The sequence below is a fragment of the Callorhinchus milii genome, unplaced genomic scaffold (assembly GCF_018977255.1).
Source record: "Callorhinchus milii isolate IMCB2004 unplaced genomic scaffold, IMCB_Cmil_1.0 Scaffold83, whole genome shotgun sequence".
In the NCBI taxonomy this organism is placed as follows: Eukaryota; Metazoa; Chordata; class Chondrichthyes; order Chimaeriformes; family Callorhinchidae; genus Callorhinchus; species Callorhinchus milii.
This window is the reverse complement of record NW_024704824.1, coordinates 136,167-156,342: the sequence shown is the minus strand read 5'-3', so window position 1 is coordinate 156,342 and position 20,176 is coordinate 136,167. Positions and strand designations below refer to the sequence as shown.

General features: G+C 47.3%; 1 long non-coding RNA gene and 2 gene segments (V, D, J or C); all 3 read left to right on the top strand.

Annotated features, from left to right (window-relative positions):
* Positions 1-1,482: 1,482 nt before the first annotated feature.
* Positions 1,483-3,521, top strand: LOC103173638 (the record flags this gene model as incomplete). The annotated part of the segment is given in 3 exon segments: positions 1,483-1,785; positions 2,418-2,738; positions 3,434-3,521. Coding segments are annotated over 3 exon segments (641 nt in total), but the record flags the coding sequence as incomplete, so codon positions are not given.
* Positions 3,522-10,953: 7,432 nt separating this feature from the next.
* LOC103174094 lies at positions 10,954-15,287 on the top strand. The segment is given in 3 exon segments: positions 10,954-11,458; positions 14,142-14,444; positions 14,797-15,287. Coding segments are annotated over 3 exon segments (741 nt in total).
* A 2,594-nt stretch (positions 15,288-17,881) lies between these two features.
* On the top strand, positions 17,882-19,173 carry LOC121851656. Its single transcript, XR_006085942.1, has 2 exons — positions 17,882-18,199; positions 18,633-19,173. It is a non-coding gene; the product is annotated as an uncharacterized LOC121851656 (long non-coding RNA).
* Positions 19,174-20,176: the final 1,003 nt, after the last annotated feature.

Here is a 20,176-nt window from a genome sequence, read left to right as displayed (position 1 = left end):
AACTCTGAGAGGATCATTATTCTAACAATAATAATAATAATAATCCCTGCATTTGACCAATTTATTGTTGTTTTGTTTTTGAGGGATGATTTTTAGGAGTGTGGAGTTAGGAAACTTGCCCGGTTTACACAGTTATTTGACACAATTTTGTTCTGCACCATGTCCGGGTGTCTTTCACATTACCTTTCCTCTGCTGGAGAAACGCCGCCCTCCTCAAGATCATCAAGTGGATGACCAGTTGGGCAGGTGATACACATCGCAATAAACACAGTTTTTCTTACACAAAAACTGTGACAAAGATTACAAGTGCATTATATAAGAACATAAGAACATAAGAATTAGGAGCAGGAGTAGGCCATTCGGCCCCTCGAGCTGCCCCACCATTTGATAAGATCACGGCTGATCTTCAGACCTAACTCTAATTACCTGCCCTATCCCCATATCCGCTAATCCCTCTATTTTTTAAAAATCTCTCAGTCTCAGCCTTGAAGATGTTCATTAAGAATACTTTACTCCTTAAATGTCATCTGTGAAAGCCTTGTTCTCAGCCACGACTCCAGCCAGCACACACACACAGGTACGCACACACAGGTACGCACACACAGGTACGCACACACTCACGCACAAAAAAAAACATAATAATCATTGCTTTAGGTGCAGTGCCTATCACGGTGGTGAGACGTCTCAAAGCGCTTCATAGGATACAATGTAATGTGGATTGACTGTACTTTGTGGGAAAACACAGAAGCCGTTTGAGCAAAATAATGTCCCACCAACACACGTAGAGTGATTGGTCAATTTTATAAAGGTGACTGTTGACCAGGACAACAGGAGAGAGAGAGAGATACTGACTTCTGTTTTTGAATAGTGCCGTGAGATCTTTAACGTGGAATTGATGGTTTAACACCTCAATCCGTGTATACACACACCACACACACACACACTCAAACACACACATACACACATATATACATACATGTATACATTATAATACTTGCATTTCATATTGTGCTTTTCAAATCTTTGAGACATCTAAAAGCGCTTCACAGTATAATGTAAAATGAATTGACTGTATATTTGTGGGATAAACACGGCAACCAATTGGGTACAGGAGTTTCCCACAAACAGTCGTGCATTGAAATAACCAATTTTATTTTTATTTTTTTTCTTGAGGCATCATTATCAGGCGGGTGGGGTAAGGAAACGTTCCCAAGGTTTCACCCTGACGGAAACCGAACCCAAGTCTCTCGATTGTGAGGCGTGTGCTCTAACTACTGAGCCACAGGACTTCTACTCATACAGGAGACATAAACAGATACACACACACACATACAGACACATATCTATGTGCACGTATGGAGATACATAAATGCATATATACTAATATTGATTTGGGTCACAGGTTTATTTTAGTTTATCTGTGTGTCTGACCAAATTGCAGAAAAGCAGAACCTCAAATCTAACTTTCTTCTTGGTTTCCAGCTGTAACTACTCCTCCCAGTCTTTACGCCCTGCTGCCATACTGTGGACAATCCTCTTCTGGAGGCTCAGTGACTGTTGGGTGTCTGGCCTCCAGCTACAGCCCCGATCCCGCCATCTTCACCTGGAGATCAAATACAAATCCCATCACTGACCAAGTCGAGACTTATCCCTCAGTGCTCAACAAGAACGGTCTCTACACTCTGAGCAGCCAGTTAACAATCGCTGAATCCCAGCTGGGCAGCATCTATTGTAAGGTTGCACATAAAAGCAATACCTGGTCAGCCGTGGAAATCGTCGTGCCAGGTCAGTGTTGTTCGCCAACGTACAGAACAATCAAACATGTTGCTGCCATATCATTCAGTGTAGAACACTCAACATTGTAGGTGTGGGTATGTCACTTTTCTTCACCAGGTTATGTGAGCACTCCCATCACAGAGAATCTGCAATGTCCTGATGATGTTACCCTCATTTCCCAAGTGCTGCGTTACCCGGAGATAATGGGCACAAATGAACAGATAGAAAGGACTCCAACCAGTTCAGTTGGACCAGGGAAGATAGGGGAGCAGCCTGACAAGAAACAGACACAACACAAACTAGAGAGAGGGAAGGTGGGACTCTGAGAAGGAGAGCGAGCGAGCTTTGGAGAGCAAGGATTGAGCAATGCTCAACGATAGGCAACATGGCAGGGAAGAATAGAAGAGTTTTCAACTTTAAGCCCACTTTAGAGTCGAGTGCAATATATCAGATGGAATGATTGAGAACATTGCAATGTTTATCTTTGTAAAGATAGTTGGAAGATTGAAAGAGTTAAATCAATAAGAGAGGAGTTTCCAAACCGTGACTGAGATCAATGTTTATTTCAATATGAATATCAATTGCACCACAAAAAATATTTCAATCGAACAAAACATAACCTATTTTTCAATATCCTGCAGATCTCCCGTCACCGTTGCCCCCAGTTGTTATCCTCACACAGTTTTCCCCGGAGGACATCGCAATGCACAAACCGACCACTGCTATCTGCTTCATATACGGTTTCCGTCCGGACAGTCTCAGTGTTGAGTGGCTGAAGGACTGGCAGCCCATACACTCAGGTGTTGTGACCTCTCCCTCGGTTGAAAACAATGGGACATTCAGCACCAGCAGCCGTCTGACTGTCACCGCCAGAGAGGGGAAGAGCGACTCGGTTTACACCTGCAAGGTGACCCATCAGCCCTCCCACACCATCACTGTCAAGAACATCACCAAGTACCCAGGTAGGAGGCACAGCACCAGCTGATACACACACCAACAACAGGGCTCTCAGTTTCCTTGCAAATGTCCACTTGTGGGAGCTCTGGGGCACTTTGGGTTGAGCTCCTTTTGTATATTTCATTGGGATCAATGCACATGTGAGCCTTGAACCAAAGTTTATGGATGTGTACAACATGAGGAAATCGGTACCCGATCCTCACTGTGTTATCAGGAGATGGCCAGGCAGCCGCACTGTGTGGCTCTGTTTCTGATCTGCTGCTCAAGGGGAGATCTGCATCTCTCACAGGTCCACGTGACTGTGGCTGTAATTCCCATATTCCACCCTCTTCCTCCACGTCTACTTTCACTGAACTTCCTGATCACAAACAGTCAATTTGGTCACTCCGCGCAGATATGCAGTGAATCGCAGACTGCAGAGTTACAACTCATCCAATGTATATGTTTAATGCTGAATTGTTGTCAGTCGGAGGGAATTGGAAATCAATCGGCCAAATATCACGCAGTGTTTCAGAAAGATTGTTCATCTTTCCATTAAATCATTTCAATACCAACTGATAATTCTGTTAGGAAACCGCGGTGTGTGTTCAGCTCACCCAGAACGTGAGAATATTCATGGACAGTATTGCTTAACTTCATCAAATATGAAATCCTGGATATTGGCTGTTCTTTGGGTTTCAAGTTTCTTTTCCTTTTCTAGATTGTGCCGCCTGTTGAACCTGTCAAGGTCTCTTTCCTGCCGCCTTCACCGAAACAGGTTTTGATGGAACCCATTGTAACGCTGACATGTGTCGTGGCGAATGCACCACATGACGTCAACGTGACTTGGACACAAGAACAGACACATTTACAGTCTGGATATGGAAAACCATCTGCCACTGGGCCTCAGGAAGTGATCAGTAAACTAAACATTTCTACACAAGACTGGACCGGTGGAAAAGTATACTTCTGCATTGTCAGCCATGACGATATACCGACTCCCATCAGAAAAAAGATATTTAAGGAGCCCGGTGAGCATCCAAGTTCAGGATATAAACCATTTATTTGTTTATTGTAATTTCATAATATAGACAACAGATACAATTGTGAAAACAATTATAAATTGTCTGTTTCTGTTTTTAATTCTGTCGACCTATCAGCAGCATTCGATACGGTCGACCACGCTATCCTACTCCACCGCTTGTCCTCCACCTAACCTTCCAGGCACTGTCCTTGAATGGTTTAGGTCGTACCTTTCTCACCGTCTTCACTTTGTCTCGACGAATGGCTTCTCCTCCACCCCCGCACGTCTCATGTGGTGTCCTCAGGGCTCGTCCTTGGGTCCCCTCCTCTTCACCCTCTATATGCTCCCCTTGGTGACATCATCCGCAGACATGGAGTTAACTTCCACATGTATGCGGATGACACCCAACTCTACCTTTCCTCCTCTACTCTCAACTCCACGACCACCGATGTCCTGACAGCTGTCTGTCCGAAATCGAGTCCTGGACGAGAGACAACTTTCTTCAGCTCAACGTGCGAAAAACCGAGGCCCTCCTGATTGGCTCACGTCAGCGCCTCCGCACCTCAGGCGCTGACACCATCATCATCCAAGGCTGCACTCTCCACCTCTCAAAGACGGTCAGGAACCTCGGCGTTTTGTTCGACCCTGAGCTGTCCTTTCTCCCTCACATCCGCACCACAACGGGCACCGCCTTCCATCACCTCCGGAACATCGCCAGACTACGGCACTACCTCACCCCTCACGCTGCTGAAACCCTGGTTCACGCCTTTGTCACCTCAAGGCTGGACTATGGGAACTCTTTCCTCGCCGGCCTTCCCGCCACCTCCCTCCACACTGCAGGTCATTCAGAACTCTGCAGCTCGTGTACTGTCCCGCACCAGGCTTCGGGACCACATCACTCCCACCCTCGCTCGCCTCCACTGGCTCCCCATCCCCCAGAGGATTGATTTCAAGATCCTCATCCTCACCTACAAGGCCATTCACAGCCTTGCTCCCTCCTACCTCTCCAACCTACTATCCCCCTACTCACCTGCCCGTACCCTCCGTTCCTCTGGCTCCGGTCTGCTCCACATCCCCCGCCCAACGCCCTACCATCGGTAGTCGGGCCTTCAGCCTCTCAGCCCCCAGGCTCTGGAACTCCATCCCCCAGTGCCTTCGCCGCTTCCTCCCTTTCCTCCTTCAAGGCCGGTCTCAAAACCTTTCTCTTTGACCGTGCCTTCAGCTCCCCTCTCGACTCTCTTCCCCCTCCTCGCTCCCTCCCTTCCCTCCCCCTCACCCTGACCATTTCCCCCCTGCTCGGGTCATGACCCAACTGTGCAGCGCCTTGGGACGTCCTCCTGACGTGAAAGGCGCTTTATAAATGGAATCTTGTTGTTGTTGTTGTTGTTTCAGCAGCTTTTGAAGTGAGGTATTGGTGAGATGGGCGATGGGTCGGAGGTGGAAGAAAGCGGTGCTGGTGAGGGACCGGATGTGGGAGTTGAACCTGACGCCTAGGTTGCATACGGGTTTGGAGAGTTTTAGGGGGAGGTCGGGTGGGTGGAGGAGGTGAGAACCATTTGATTTTAGACGTTGACGAGAGCCAAAGATTATGGCTTCCGTCTTGTCAACATTTGGCTGAAGGAAATTTGCGCTCATCCAGCTCTGATGTCTTGACAGGCAGGCTGACAGAACATCAGGGGACCGGGAGTCGTAAACTGAGGTGGAAAAATATCGTCCGCATATACGTGGCAGTGTACCCTTTGTCTGCGCATGACATCCCCATAGATTAGGAAGAGGAGGGGGCCAAGGATGGATCCTTGGGGTACCCGCAGGTAACCTGGTGAGAGCGGGAGGAAAAGCTGTTTGTGCAGGTGTACTGCTGGCGGTTCGTGAGATAGGACTCGAACCAGGCGAGTGCGGTCCCACTTAGGTGGGTGACGGAGGAAAGGCGGTGGAGGAAGATGGCGTGTTCGACTGTGTCAAAAACGGCGGAGAGGTCCAGGAGGACAAGGAGACTGAGGGAGCTCTGGTCACAGGTGGAGAGGATGTCATTTGAGACTTTCACAGTCTCTGTACTGTGGGCGGAAACCGGACTGGAGGGGTTCGAAGGGAGAGTGGGAGGAGAGGTGAGCGCGGAGTTGATTGGCAACAACGCGTCCGAGGACTTTGGCGAGGAAGGGCAGGTTAGAGATAGGGCGGCAGGTGGTGGGGGTTTGAGGGATCTTGGGAGGGCGGGGTTTGAGGATGTGGGGGTGATGACAGCGGTTTTGAGGGGTGACAGGGACTGATCCAGAGGAGAGGGACTGGTTGATGTTATCAGCCAGTAGTGGGCAGAGGAGGGGGAGCTGGTCACCAGAAAGTTGGTGGGGGAGTTCGCGGCAGCAGGTGGTGGGTTTCATTGAAGTGATGGCGGGTGAGAGGGAGGAGGGAGGGATGGGGAGGAAGGAAGGAATGTAGAATGGGGGTCACGGTAGGAGCTGATGATGGGGAGCCTGTGTGAGGGGCGGCGTAGGGTGACGAGAGGCAGGAGGATGCGGATGAGGGGAGCAGCGGGTAGAGTGGGGGGGAGACATAGCGAGTGGAGGCTCGGGTCGGGGCGGCAGCCGAAACGCGCACAAAGAGACCGGGAGCGAGCGATCAGCGGGACGGCATCAGCCCGCAGGCCGGGATCGGCGGTGACGATGTCTCCTGACTCCACTCCCCGAGTGAGTGGCTCCTCTCTGGGCTTCACACCCGCTGCCCTACTCGGCCTCGGCTCAGCCCCGCGCTGTCCTGACTCCGCTCCACCAGCGAGAGGCTCCTCTCTGGGCTTCACACCCGCTGCCCTACTAGGCCTCGGCTCAGCCCCGCGCTGTCCTGACTCCGCTCCCCCAGCGAGAGGCTCCTCTCTGGGCTTCACACCCGCTGCCCTACTAGGCCTCGGCTCAGCCCCGCGCTGTCCTGACTCCGCTCCCCCAGCGAGAGGCTCCTCTCTGGGCTTCACACCCGCTGCCCTACTAGGCCTCGGCTCAGCCCCACGCTGTCCTGACTCCGCTCCCCCAGCGAGAGGCTCCTCTCTGGTCCTCACACGCGCTGCCCTACTAGGCCTCGGCTCAGCACCGCGCTGTCCTGACTCCGCTCCCCCAGCGAGAGGCTCCTCTCTGGGCTTCACACCCGCTGCCCTATTAGGCCTCGACTCAGCCCCGCGCTGTCCTGACTCCGCTCCCCGAGTGAGTGGCTCCTCTCTGGGCTTTACACCCGCTGCCCTACTCGGCCTCGGCTCAGCCCCGCGCTGTCCTGACTCCGCTCCCCCAGCGAGAGGCTCCTCTCTGGGCTTCACACCCGCTGCCCGCTAGGCCTCGGCTCAGCCCCGCGCTGTCCTGACTCCGCTCCCCCAGCGAGAGGCTCCTCTCTGGGCTTCACACCCGCTGCCGCTCTAGGCCTCGGCTCAGCCCCGCGCTGTCCTGACTCCGCTCCCCCAGCGAGAGGCTCCTCTCTGGGCTTCACACCCGCTGCCCCACTAGGCCTCGGCTCAGCCCCGCGCTGTCCTGACTCCGCTCCCCCAGCGAGAGGCTCCTCTCTGGGCTTCACACCCGCTGCCCAACTAGGCCTCGGCTCAGCCCCGCGCTGTCCTGACTCCGCTCCCCCAGCGAGAGGCTCCTCTCTGGGCTTCACACCCGCTGCCCTATTAGGCCTCGGCTCAGCCCCGCGCTGTCCTGACTCCGCTCCCCCAGCGAGAGGCTCCTCTCTGGGCTTCACACCCGCTGCCCTACTAGGCCTCGGCTCAGCCCCGCGCTGTCCTGACTCCGCTCCCCCAGCGAGAGGCTCCTCTCTGGGCTTCACACCCGCTGCCCGCTAGGCCTCGGCTCAGCCCCGCGCTGTCCTGACTCCGCTCCCCAGCGAGAGGCTCCTCTCTGGGCTTCACACCCGCTGCCCCACTAGGCCTCGGCTCAGCCCCGCGCTGTCCTGACTCCGCTCCCCCAGCGAGAGGCTCCTCTCTGGGCTTCACATCCGCTGCCCTATTAGGCCTCGGCTCAGCCCCGCGCTGTCCTGACTACGCTCCCCGAGTGAGTGGCTCCTCTCTGGGCTTTACACCCGCTGCCCTACTCCGCCTCGGCTCAGCCCCGCGCTGTCCTGACTCCGCTCCCCCAGCGAGAGGCTCCTCTCTGGGCTTCACACCCGCTGCCCCGCTAGGCCTCGGCTCAGCCCCGCGCTGTCCTGACTCCGCTCCCCCAGCGAGAGGCTCCTCTCTGGGCTTCACACCCGCTGCCCCACTAGGCCTCGGCTCAGCCCCGCGCTGTCCTGACTCCGCTCCCCCAGCGAGAGGCTCCTCTCTGGGCTTCACACCCGCTGCCCCACTAGGCCTCGGCTCAGCCCCGCGCTGTCCTGACTCCGCTCCCCCAGCGAGAGGCTCCTCTCTGGGCTTCACACCCGCTGCCCTATTAGGCCTCGGCTCAGCCCCGCGCTGTCCTGACTCCGCTGCCCGAGTGAGTGAAGAGGCGGTACATTACAATGGGTTATTGACGGTTTGGTGGTGTTTTTTNGCTGTAGTTACACCTCGTGGCCACCGAGTCAAAGTGGCGCCGTGGGATCGCGCGTCACAGAGCACCACCGAACACACTGCAGTTACACCTGGTGGCCACCCCGGCTGACCGTGGCGCTGTGGCATTCTGCGCCACAGATCAAGTACGGAGCCAAACGGCGCGAACAAAATAAAGACACAGAGAAAGGTAATCAACAGCAACAACACTACATTTTTATAGCACCGAGTCCTCCCACTCAGTCCTCCCAAATGGTGTCCTCCCACAGGAGTCCTCCCAGATGAGTAGAGATGAAGATGAAATGTCTGTCTGTGGGTCAATCCACATTCCATATTGGATCCTTTGGTTGAAAGTGAAGCTGCAACGGGTGCAGCTCGTTATTCAATGAAGTAGAAAACAAACCACGAAAGGCCTGTGAGTTCTAAAGAGTTTAATGGTAATGGTGAGGCAGATAGAGCAGTGGGATATGAAACAGGCAATTGTCACTGAGCAAAGGGAGCAGCCGGTCACTGTGGATGAAGGAAATCGCAAAGGGAAGTGAGGAAAGTGCTTGAAATAAGTTGCTTGACAGAGACTTCACTGCATTTCAAAGTGAAGTATCCGAAGTGTTCAGAAATGTTCTCCAGATATGAAACTGCCAAATAGAACGAGTTGTATGTATTAATATGACTCTATATTCTGCCATCTCTGATTTACCAATCACAGCCACTTGAGGTGACCCAACAGTTGCTGTTGGTGTGAAGGGGAATAATGTATGAAAAGTCCGGCTGTGGGCCCCACGGTGTGAGAGCAGGAAGCTGCTCACTTACTGACTGCACACAATCACAGTTGTGCTCTGAGTTTCTGCCCCACCTGAAGGCGATGTGAATCATTCTGTGTGAAGCGTCTTTCAAGCAAGAAGACTTTAGATATAAAAAGCAGGAACTTGTTTAGCATTTTGCTCATGAGCTGTTCTGCAACATGAACTATTCCATCACATCCACAAACAATCATTTCCTGTGAATTCGAAGTCTTGAATAGCAAATAACAAAAACAACAAAAACAAGATTCCATTTATAAAGCGCCTTTCACGTCAGGAGGACGTCCCAAGGCGCTGCACAGTTGTGTCATGACCCGAGCATTGGGGGGAAATGGTCAGGGGGAGGGAAGGGAGGGAGCGAGGAGGGGGGAAATGGTCAGGGTGAGGGGAGGGAAGGGAGCGAGGAGGGGGAAGAGAGTCGACCCCAAACAATATAGAAATATTTAAAACAGAGAACTCTCCATCATTTCTATTGTTTGCTGAGTAAAGTCAGCGCCTCTTAATTATTGTGTATGTAAGAATACGACAAACGATGCAGAAAATGTGTTGACAAAGTCAACCGGCCAATAAGAAGTGATATCACAAGCTGAGTGTAAGAGGCACTGCATATTATTCTCTGGGTGATTAGGCTGTATATCTGTGCCACATTACACCAGCGATGCACTGCACAATATTAACTGTCCACTGTTCAGATACTCTCCAACACTTGGTGCGGTTTTCACATTGAGACTGTATGAACATAAGGAATGAACAGCCTAATGAGGCCATAGACACAGTTATTTGGGACGTTGGGAAGAGGAAAGAACTGATATTTAATAATCCAAGACATGAAGATACATGGTTTGAAATCATGAGCCATATATTATATGAAGCCCTTTGAGACGCGTAGAAGATGTGAAAAGGTCCTATATCAAATGCAAGGATTATTACTATTATTATTATTTCTTGATGCCCATTTGGGACATGAATTCAAGATTGGAATACAAAAATCAGCAGACAATCTGGTGGGAGACCAGAACATTGCTAAACCACAGGAAATAATATTTTAATTAAGGCACAATATAATTTTTTGCCCACTTAATACAGTTACCAAGCATTAAAGTGCTTGAGGAGTTTCAATAATGTAGTACGGCATTATGTGAAATGCAAGAAATATTATAATAATTATTATAAGAAGATAAGAAAATCAGAATTGCTCGATGAAAGAATACCAAGGTCCATCTGGTTCACCTTCCACTATCCTGGCAGTCGAATGCATATGTTATGTCTTAAACAATGTACTGTGTCACACAACATTATTTCTAAAAAGTAACATATCTCATTTATTTTTACAAGAATCAACACTTTCTCCTTCCATCATCTCCCCCCCCCTTTAACTGAAATAATGTTCCAGCAGATTTGTTTTGCATTTACCGCCTCCTCCACACACAATGCAAACACACACACACATACGTTGAAGAAAGGAATTTGCGAAGCTTGAGCGTCAGCGAGAGGGCTAATACTATTGAGACTTATATTAATATTAATTTGCTGTAAAGGCTGAATGTAAAGGTACAATTATTGCTCTGTGCAGGTCAGAGGGAATGTGACACGTGACTCCCCTCAGGCCTGCAGCTATTGGTGGGTTCTCCACCCCCTGTCCCACTGCCCCGTTATATAGCGGTCACTGGGGACTGAGGCCATATGTACGGCAGCTCTTTGGCCCTCGGATATTCGGTTCAAGTCTCAGTTCTGACAAGTGCCCAGAAACATGAGGTCCCTGATTTCTCTCAGTCTGCTGCTGGTTGTCTTCTCCTGTGAGTGCTATTATTCTGACAGTCTCACTCTTCCTATGTCGGTGTTATTCTCTCTGCAATGTCACACAGTAATTAATCTTCTCTCATTTATTCTTTACAGGTGTCCAGGCCGATGTGGTGCTGACACAGCCGCCGGCTCAAACTGGAAACCTGGCCATCCCCTGAGACTGACCTGTAAAACCAGCGGGATTGATCTCAGCAGGTATGCCATGAGCTGGGTCCGGCAGGTTCCTGGGAAGGGGCGGGAATGGCTCCTCATGTATTACAACTCATCCAGCAATGCATTTGCGCCTGGGATTGAAGACCGTGTCACTGTCATCAAAGAGAATTCCAATAACATCTTTGACTTGATCATCAAAAGTGGACGACACCGCCATCTATTACTGTGCAAGAGGGTCACAGTGAGAGGAAACGGGGCTGAACTCCTACAAATACACAAGGGGAGGAAAGGCAGCCCCTCCCACCCTAAACTGCCTGACAGTCATGGTGTCAATGCTGTGTCTGGAGCGAAGATTAAAGGAAAAGCTTCAAATGGATTTCTTCTCATGTTAAACCTACACAGTGAGTCGTGGTTTGATGGGGCGAATGACCTGCTTATTGGTGCTGCAATATTCTGGGATTTCAGTTGGTAAGTGACACTGTGCTGTTTGAGGCGGGAAGGACTGCGATAGGAGACTGGCGATGTGACGGTTCACAGATATCCTCTTGTTACAATCTGAGCTGTTGGAGATATTTGTTTTCTGTTTCTGTAGCTGTGAAGAAAGTATTAGATAGACTCGATGTCATGTCACAGGGGAATAGGCCATTTCAGTGAATTATGGCAGTCAGTATTGAGCAGACATTGAGGGCAGTATTTGTATGGGACTGTGTCACTGTGTATACAGGGGTCACAATGCTGCACACAGCCATCTCCTCATACAAAAACCCGAGCCAGAGAGGCTGCTCACCTCTGTCATCACTGAAACATCCACAGCCTCCAAATAAATGTTACAGAGAGTGGATCCTTCTCATAAATGTATTTAACAGATGAATTCAGAATGATTTAGATTACAGGACGGTATTAAACAAGACTGACGTCTGTGGAGCTGCTTTAACATTAATCCAAAGTCTCTAATAAACATAAGGATTTATTCTGAGTGAAACATCACATGAAGCCTCAATGGTGAATCTGAGCCGAGGTCCAGTCAGTGTCTGATATTCCAGTCAATATTTGTTAGTTTATCCTGTGCAGGAGTTTGTGTCATAGTGTGTATCACTGTGATACTGGAACCACAGCATTAACTGTCAATACAAAAACCCTTCAACACCAAACCAGCTCATGTCTCTCACTGTTCGCTTGTGTGGCCACTTAATGTGCAGGGATTTGGTATGTTTAAAATGCCGCCTTCCACTGAGGATTTTACCAGATTTTAATAGACATAAAACATTTATTCTTCAATCTGTTGGTACAAGAAAAGGTGTTTGACATGAACACAGCAAACTGGCAAAGACACAAACATTTAAAGGACAGTTATTCACTCACAATGCTGACATTGTTTTATATGTTTGTTTGATTCACTTTAACAACTACTTAATGTAATGAATTCCGCGTTGCCAGGCTATCTCGGAGTTTAATGTATGTTAAAGGGGTTTCCCTGATATCGCTTTCAACAGCCACTGTTGATTTATGGATTATTCATTGTTGGTGATATTTTTGGTGGTTAGTGAATGTACAGCTGAGGTTACACTGATGGACTTTGTGCAGTGTCTGATCGCGGTGACTGGAGGTTGGTAGTTTTCAGGAATTGTATAAAAGTGTTTGAAACTATGTTGGGAATCAGGGCCGGATTGTTGTTGGATGAGCGATGGGAAGGTTATCTGATCGATTACAATGTGTATTTCAATCCTTTATTTAACATAAGGACCGCGGGTGCAGTTTAAAGTGTCTCAATCTGGGGGAGGGGGTGAGTCTGAGAGTAAAGCGGGTTTATACTGCTGGGATGTGATTGTAAACACAGCAGCTCAATCTGCACGGATGTTACAGCAATAATGGTGAAGGTTTTTATTTTAATTAATATCAGCATTAATGTGCTGCTCACAGTCTCGTTGCCTCAGCTGCTCCTCACACCAGTCATGGTTTAGTCAGCGAGAGTTAGAGCTCAGACATGATTTCAATTAATCTTAACAGCAATTGAATGAACATGACCGCACTTCCTCACAGTGCACAGATCTCCTCTCAAACACTAAGAGGATCATGACTCTGATGGCATTTACACAGTTATTTTGTTCTGCACCATGACCGGGTGTCTTTAACATTAGCTTTGCTCTGCTGGAGAAACGCCGCCCTCCTGAAGATCATCAAGTGGATGATCAGTTGGGCCAACACAAAAAAATAGTTTCTCTTGTATAAAAGTAATGACAAAAATTACAAACACATTAAGAATATATTTCTCTTTAAATATCTTCTGTGAAAACCCAGCCAGCATACATACACAGGCATGCACACAGTCATTCACGATAACAAAATAATTATTGCTCAAGGTATGGTGCCTATCATGTCCGTGAGATGTCTCAAAGCGCATCACAAGATATAATGTAAAGTGAATTGACTGTATTTCATGGGCTAAATGCAGAAGCCCAGTTGAGTTCAACAATGTCTCACAAATAGGCGTAGAGAGATTGGCCAATTTTTGTTTAGATGGTTGTTGACCAGGACAACGAGAGAGAGATAGAGACTCACTTCTGTTTTTGAATACTGCCATGGGATCCTTAAATAGCAACTTGGTTTAACATATCAATACGTACATACACACACCACACACACACTTTCATACATGCACATACACACATATACATACATAGATACATAACAATAATAATGCATTTGATAGAGTGCTTTTCATATCTTTGAGACGTCTCAAAGCGCTTCACAGTATATTGTATAGTAAATTGCTGTATATTTGTGGGTTAAACGTGGCAGCCAAATGCGCACAGCAGTTTACCACAAACAGTCAAAATTGAAGCAGCCAATTTTATTGTTTTTTTTTTTCTTGAGGCATTAGAATCAGGCGTGTGGAGTAAGGAAACTTCCCCAGGGTTTCACTCTGATGGAAATTAAACCCAGGTTTCTCGCTTGTAAGGCGAGTGCATAAATACATACCTACATACATAAATACATGCGTGCACACAAAGATACATACACACCGGCACACACACACCGCACATATACATGCATACTTTGACTTGGGTAACAGTTTTGCTTCAGTTTATCTGTTTCTGAAAAAAATGTAGAAGAGTAGTATCTCAAATCTAACTTTCCTCTTGGTTTCCAGCTGTAACTACTCCTCCCAGTCTTTACGCCCTGCTGCCATACTGTGGACAATCCTCTTCTGGAGGATCAGTGACTGTTGGGTGTCTGGACTCCAGCTACAGCCCCGATTCCGCCATCTTCACCTGGAGATCAAATGAACAACTCATCACTGACCAAGTCAAGACGTATCCCCCAGTATTCAACAAGAATGGTCTCTACACTCTGAGCAGCCAGTTAACAATCGCTGAATACCAGCTGGACAACATCCATTGTAAGGTTGCACATAAAAGCAACACATGGCCACCCGTGGAGATCCCCATACCAGGTCAGTGTTGTTCGACAACGTACAGGACAATCAAACATGTTGCTCCCATATCACTCAGGGTCGAACACTCAACATTGTAGGTGTGGGTATGTCACTTTTCTTCACCAGGTTATGTGAACACTCCCATCACAGAGAATCTGCAATGTCCTGATGATGTTACCCTCATTTCCCAAGTGCTGCGTTACCCGGAGATAATGGGCACAAATGAACAGATATAAACAATTATAAACCACTGCGCACAGACTGAGCAGAGACACACTTTACTCTCAGCTTGTTCAGCGGTATCTTGTGCTTGAAGGCTTTCTCTGATTGACGGCATCAGTGTATTGATTTGATGTTATTGTTTCCACAGTTTTGTACACGAAACAACCTTCAGTGTATCTGCTTCTCCCATCGGCAGAAGAATTGTCTGCTCAGCAGTCTTTCACCCTCAGTTGCCTGGTGAAGAAATTCGCTCCCAAAGAGATCTTTGTGGAGTGGACTGTGAATTACCAATCGATTGATGCCAACAAATACAAGAACACTGAGTTGATGGCAGAAAGTACAGATTACTCCACGTACAGCATGTTATCCATCTCAGCCGGAGATTGGGACAGAGGCTATTCCTACTCCTGTGTGGTCGGACATGAAACTTTCCCACTGAAGACCCTGACCAGAGCCGTTAATAAATCCAGCGGTAAACCGAGTTTTGTAAACATTTCCCTTGTCCTGATGGACACCGTGAATGCCTGTCAATGAGGCTCTCAATACCATTTTGCTTATTTTTTGTGCACCCGCCTCCCGACCATTCCAATGTCAGTTTGGAGTCATGAAAAAGTAACTCAAATAAAGATCATTGTTGTATTTATGAGTTTACGGAGGGGATGATTTCCAATTAATTACACAGACAATTTCCAGATTGAGAAATGATACACCTTTTGTTTGAAGCGATGTTAGTATCAAGTTAAGTCAGTTTGGTTTGGATACTCTTAAGCATGGGGATGGAGTTTCACTTGTTTTAGACACCCGGCTGACCAAAAAAAAATGTTTTTAGGGCATTCCCAATTCATTCCTCAACACCGGTTACAATCTAATCTCAGAATGGATTTTGTTTACAGCATGTTGTGGAATTGCGTGGGACAGCTCAAACTGTTTCATTCCAGGATGATTTATTTTTCAGTAAATAATATCACATTCCACACATAACTACATCTCAGAAGCAAATTATGGCCTTTTCTGCTAAATTTGCTGGTAAATACTTCTCACGAACAGCAACAGATCTGGGTGCAGCAACATATTCACTAACACCACACGCACCCATACTCGTACATTGTAAAACAAAGACATCCATTCACATTCACGCACACTTACACACACTGACATACACCCAAGCCTACACACACTTACACACACTCACATCCACCCAAGCCTACACACACTTACACACACTGACATCCACCCAAGGCTACACACACTTACACACACTCACCAGACCAACACACATTCGCACACACCTCCACCCAGGCCCATACACAATCACACACACCCAGGACGTCAAACACTCAAACAAACTCACACACACTCACATCCACCGAGGCTCACACACACCCAGACCCACACACATTCACAAACACTCACATACCACCACACTCACATCCACCCAGGCCCCCCACAACCCCAACACCACACTCACATCCACCCAGGCCCCCCCCCACAACCCCACACACCACCACACTCACATCCACCCAGGCCCCCACAACCCCACCCCCACACTCACATCCACCCAGGCCCCCACAACCCCACCCCCACACTCACATCCACCCAGGCCCCCCACAACCCCACCCCCACACTCACATCCACCCAGGCCCCCCACAACACCACCCCCACACTCATATCCACCCAGGCCCCCCACAACCCCACCCCCACACTCACATCCACCCAGGCCCCCCACAACCCCACACTCACATCCACCCAAGCCCCCCACAACCCCACCCCCACACTCACATCCACCCAGGCCCCCCACAACCCCACCGCCACACTCGCATCCACCCAGGCCCCCGACAACCCCACGCCCACACTCACATCCGCCCAGGCCCCCCAGAACACCACTTCTCCCCTTTTATACATTGCTGTAACAAATACAACTCAATGTCACCATTTTCGTTGAGGGGAATCTGCAGTTTTTTGAGAATATGATACATGTTTTTGTTCTCTAAGATAGGAAGCATCACCTTGACAGTGAGTGTCAGTGTCTGATCCCTTCCCCAATCAGACTCACGTGGCCACATGCAGCAAAGGTGGTAATCAATAAAGCTCAGGGATGAACCGTTACACTTAACCCTCAATCCCTTCAGCTGATGTAACCTGACGTTTGTGTCGGTTCCTCTATTGCTTTACAGCAATATTAACTATTTTGAAATAGGCACAGTGCCATTGATAAAAATATTGATGATGACATAATATGGTAAAGGACACAGTCATGAATAACATGGGGAATGGCATAAAGTTACAGAGCATTCGGCTGAGTTGGCAGAAAGGTGGAAATGAAGTTCAATATTGAGACAGCAGTTTGTTGAAAGTATAATGGCGAAAAACAATCACTAAAGGAATTACAGCAAAATAATTATAAGGGAATTAACAAAACTTGGAGAATAAATCGAAGGGATTGAATATCAAAAGGCCATACAAATGATTGAGTGTTTTTCACATAGGAATTTGATTGCCAATTGCATGTAAAGTTAGCACGATTGTGGGTTGAGCACTGTATTCAGTTCTGGACACTATTATGCAAAGGAAATAAGAGCCGCTGAGAAGGTTTAGGTTAGTGTCACAAAGAAGATCCCTATGATTGGCGTTACAGTGATGAGGATGAGCTTCAAACATTCTGGCAGAAACAAAAAGGAAGAGTATCAAATACAAGTTGTTTTGAAAAACTGATATCGTGAAAGACAATTGTATCCATACAAACGGGATAAAACATCCAGGAAAGTCACTGCAAAATATAAAGTAAGCGTCGATTTTTATATAGAGGTAAATAATAATAATCCTTGCATTTGATGTTGCGCCTTCTCATGTCTTCGAGACGACTCAAAGCGCTTCGCAAAACATACTGTAAAGTGAATTGACTGTACTTTGTGGGCAAAACATGGCAGCCAACTTCACACAGCAGACATTTTGAATATAGGATTGTTGACCACCACACCATAATGTAAAGGAATTTGAAACAGCATTTCAATAGTCACGGAATGAAAATGGAAAACAACAGCAGAAAGGTGGAATTGGAGCATTGGAACAGATTTGCCATTTTCTACCAGAAGAGTCTCAATGGGAGGATTTCCACCTTTTGTAGTTCCACAAGATTAATTTTCTCAACGTGTTTCCAAAATTCTTCTCTGGATTCAATAATTCTTGGAACAAATGTACAAACACTAAAATCAATTACTTCTTCATCTCTCTTAAAATTAGAAGTTTTGAAGGGAGGGAGGAAGCCCATGATCAACTGGGAAACTTTATATACATTAATAATCAAGAAGGAAAAGAAGAAGTCTCAGTTTTCAATCCCCTCTGAATATATTTCTTTTTTTTTATCCTCACAGATTTCCCAGCCGAGACGATGCTGGAAGGTTTTCAACAACATGGAAGTGGCAACCTCTGGCCGACTGCTTCCACCTTCATCATCCTCTTCTTCCTGAGTATTTTCTACAGTGCCACGGTCACTCTATTTAAGGTGGGGAGAGGAAATTCATTGACACTCTGATCTGATGTAACAGCTGCCGGTAAATAATTCTTCCACGGGAACTGATGGTGAAGCTCATTGCAGCCACTGTGCTGGGAAACTCCCCCTGTCCCCACAGGACAGGATCCGTGTGACCAAGCTGTGTGAGGGTGATGGACATATCCTCTCACCATTACACACCCTATCACACCTGACATATGCTCACCTGGTATAGCCACAGGCAAGGAGCGAGGCTCATTTACTGATCTTGTGGATCTTTCAGTATATTGTGGAGACTTGAAAGCGAAGGGCTTCTGCCTGTATAAGGCAATGACAGACCAATACCCACTGACACAGTATCAATTGGGATTGTGTGTGTTTGTAGTGGTGGGGGGTATGTGTGGACATTCATATACACAAATAAACACAATATGAAATACTAAATCTCCTCCCAGGCTGAAATTATTCATCATATCTTTACTTTTATTTTCCAGGTAAAATGAGTATATTACCATCAGCTTCACCGATGTTCCTCGTCTGTTTGTGTTTATCGTCAATGTCCTGTGACAGAGTATGTGATGTCCTGTTTCACCGATTGATCTAATTCATTGGAAGTAAACATTGTATTGTGCAACTACGTAGATTTTAGAGACTTTTCTTATTGTTGGATTATTTCCCAATCTGCCTTTTGTGAATAACATTTCACATTGTTATTTCATGTACTGTCACACCTCTCTGATATTCTTTATTTGCTGTTTACTATTTGTGTGGTGTAATGATACAGAAAGACAGAGGCTGTTATATTTTATCCTTTTATTTCATTCTGAAGATGACTATTTGGGGTCCGATCCTATTCCATAATGCCTACAGAATCTCTATATTTGTTTGTCCGAAGTATCAAGAAATGATAAAAGTTAGTGAGCTGTTTGATCTGTGTCTTTCCTGTTCCCTTTGTGTCAATGCCGCCTTGACTTCTGATTTCCAAATTGTTCAGATTCACAGAAGCTCAGCATTAAACAAAAGCTGTTGAATGAACTGTCCGACTTCAGTTCGGGTTTTACTGGAACAATTAATGGGCAAAAATCTTTGCACTTGAATTGCTTCTCCGCTCCAGTGACCAGCAGCTGCTTCTGTCCCCTCGTGATCAGCTCCACACCCAGATACAGCTTCAGACACATGGCTATTCTAATATAGTAACACGCAGCTCTGTGTTATAGTATTTATAGCACAATGTGAGTGTGCAATGTGTTTGATATATGCAGAGAGCTTCATCTCCTGCCTGTGCTGAGCTGACAATCTGAGCAGCACCACAGTGGGAGGCCATGAAGCCCAAATCCCAGCTGTGGGCTGTTGGTATGCTGTGTTGGCCCAGACTCCTCTTCACAGTTTAAACTGTGAAAGCCTTTGGGACGTCTTGCTGACGTGGCAGCAAACAACATGTGCAACCACTTGAGACAGAGGTTTTTGGCTCAAATCCACATCGGCATTTGACAATAATGGAGTTGATGTTTGTGAAATACATTCCAATGCTCTGCTGGGGTTGTGCCGTGTTGTTATGGGTTTAGTTCTTCGGTCCTTTTGCCTTCTTACCAAACTATTGAAGTGCTTTGACACATCTCCTTGATGTGAAAAGCTCCATAACAAACCTCAGGATTACTACTGAGATGGTCGACTTTCAGCAAACAGAAAATCAATAAGTACATCTTTCATATGTTAGTTTCAACATTAGAGACAGACAGACACGTGCAATAATCCGTTTGCCGTTTCACCTATTTCAATATTTTTTAAAAAATGAACAGATCCAGAATTAATATTGTCGCCATTCCACAGAAACTCCCTGCACAGAAGCACATATTTGCGTCCATTGTTGGCTGTTATTTTCTCTAAAATTTATATTTGCATAACTCGAACAGTAAGTATTTCCCCGCTCTCCCCCATATACCCTTCTAACCCAGTTCACAGCCAATTCTATTGATTAATATGGAACACTGATATCCCGCTCAGTGCGTAAATGTGGTGTAACATTTTTCTTTATGAA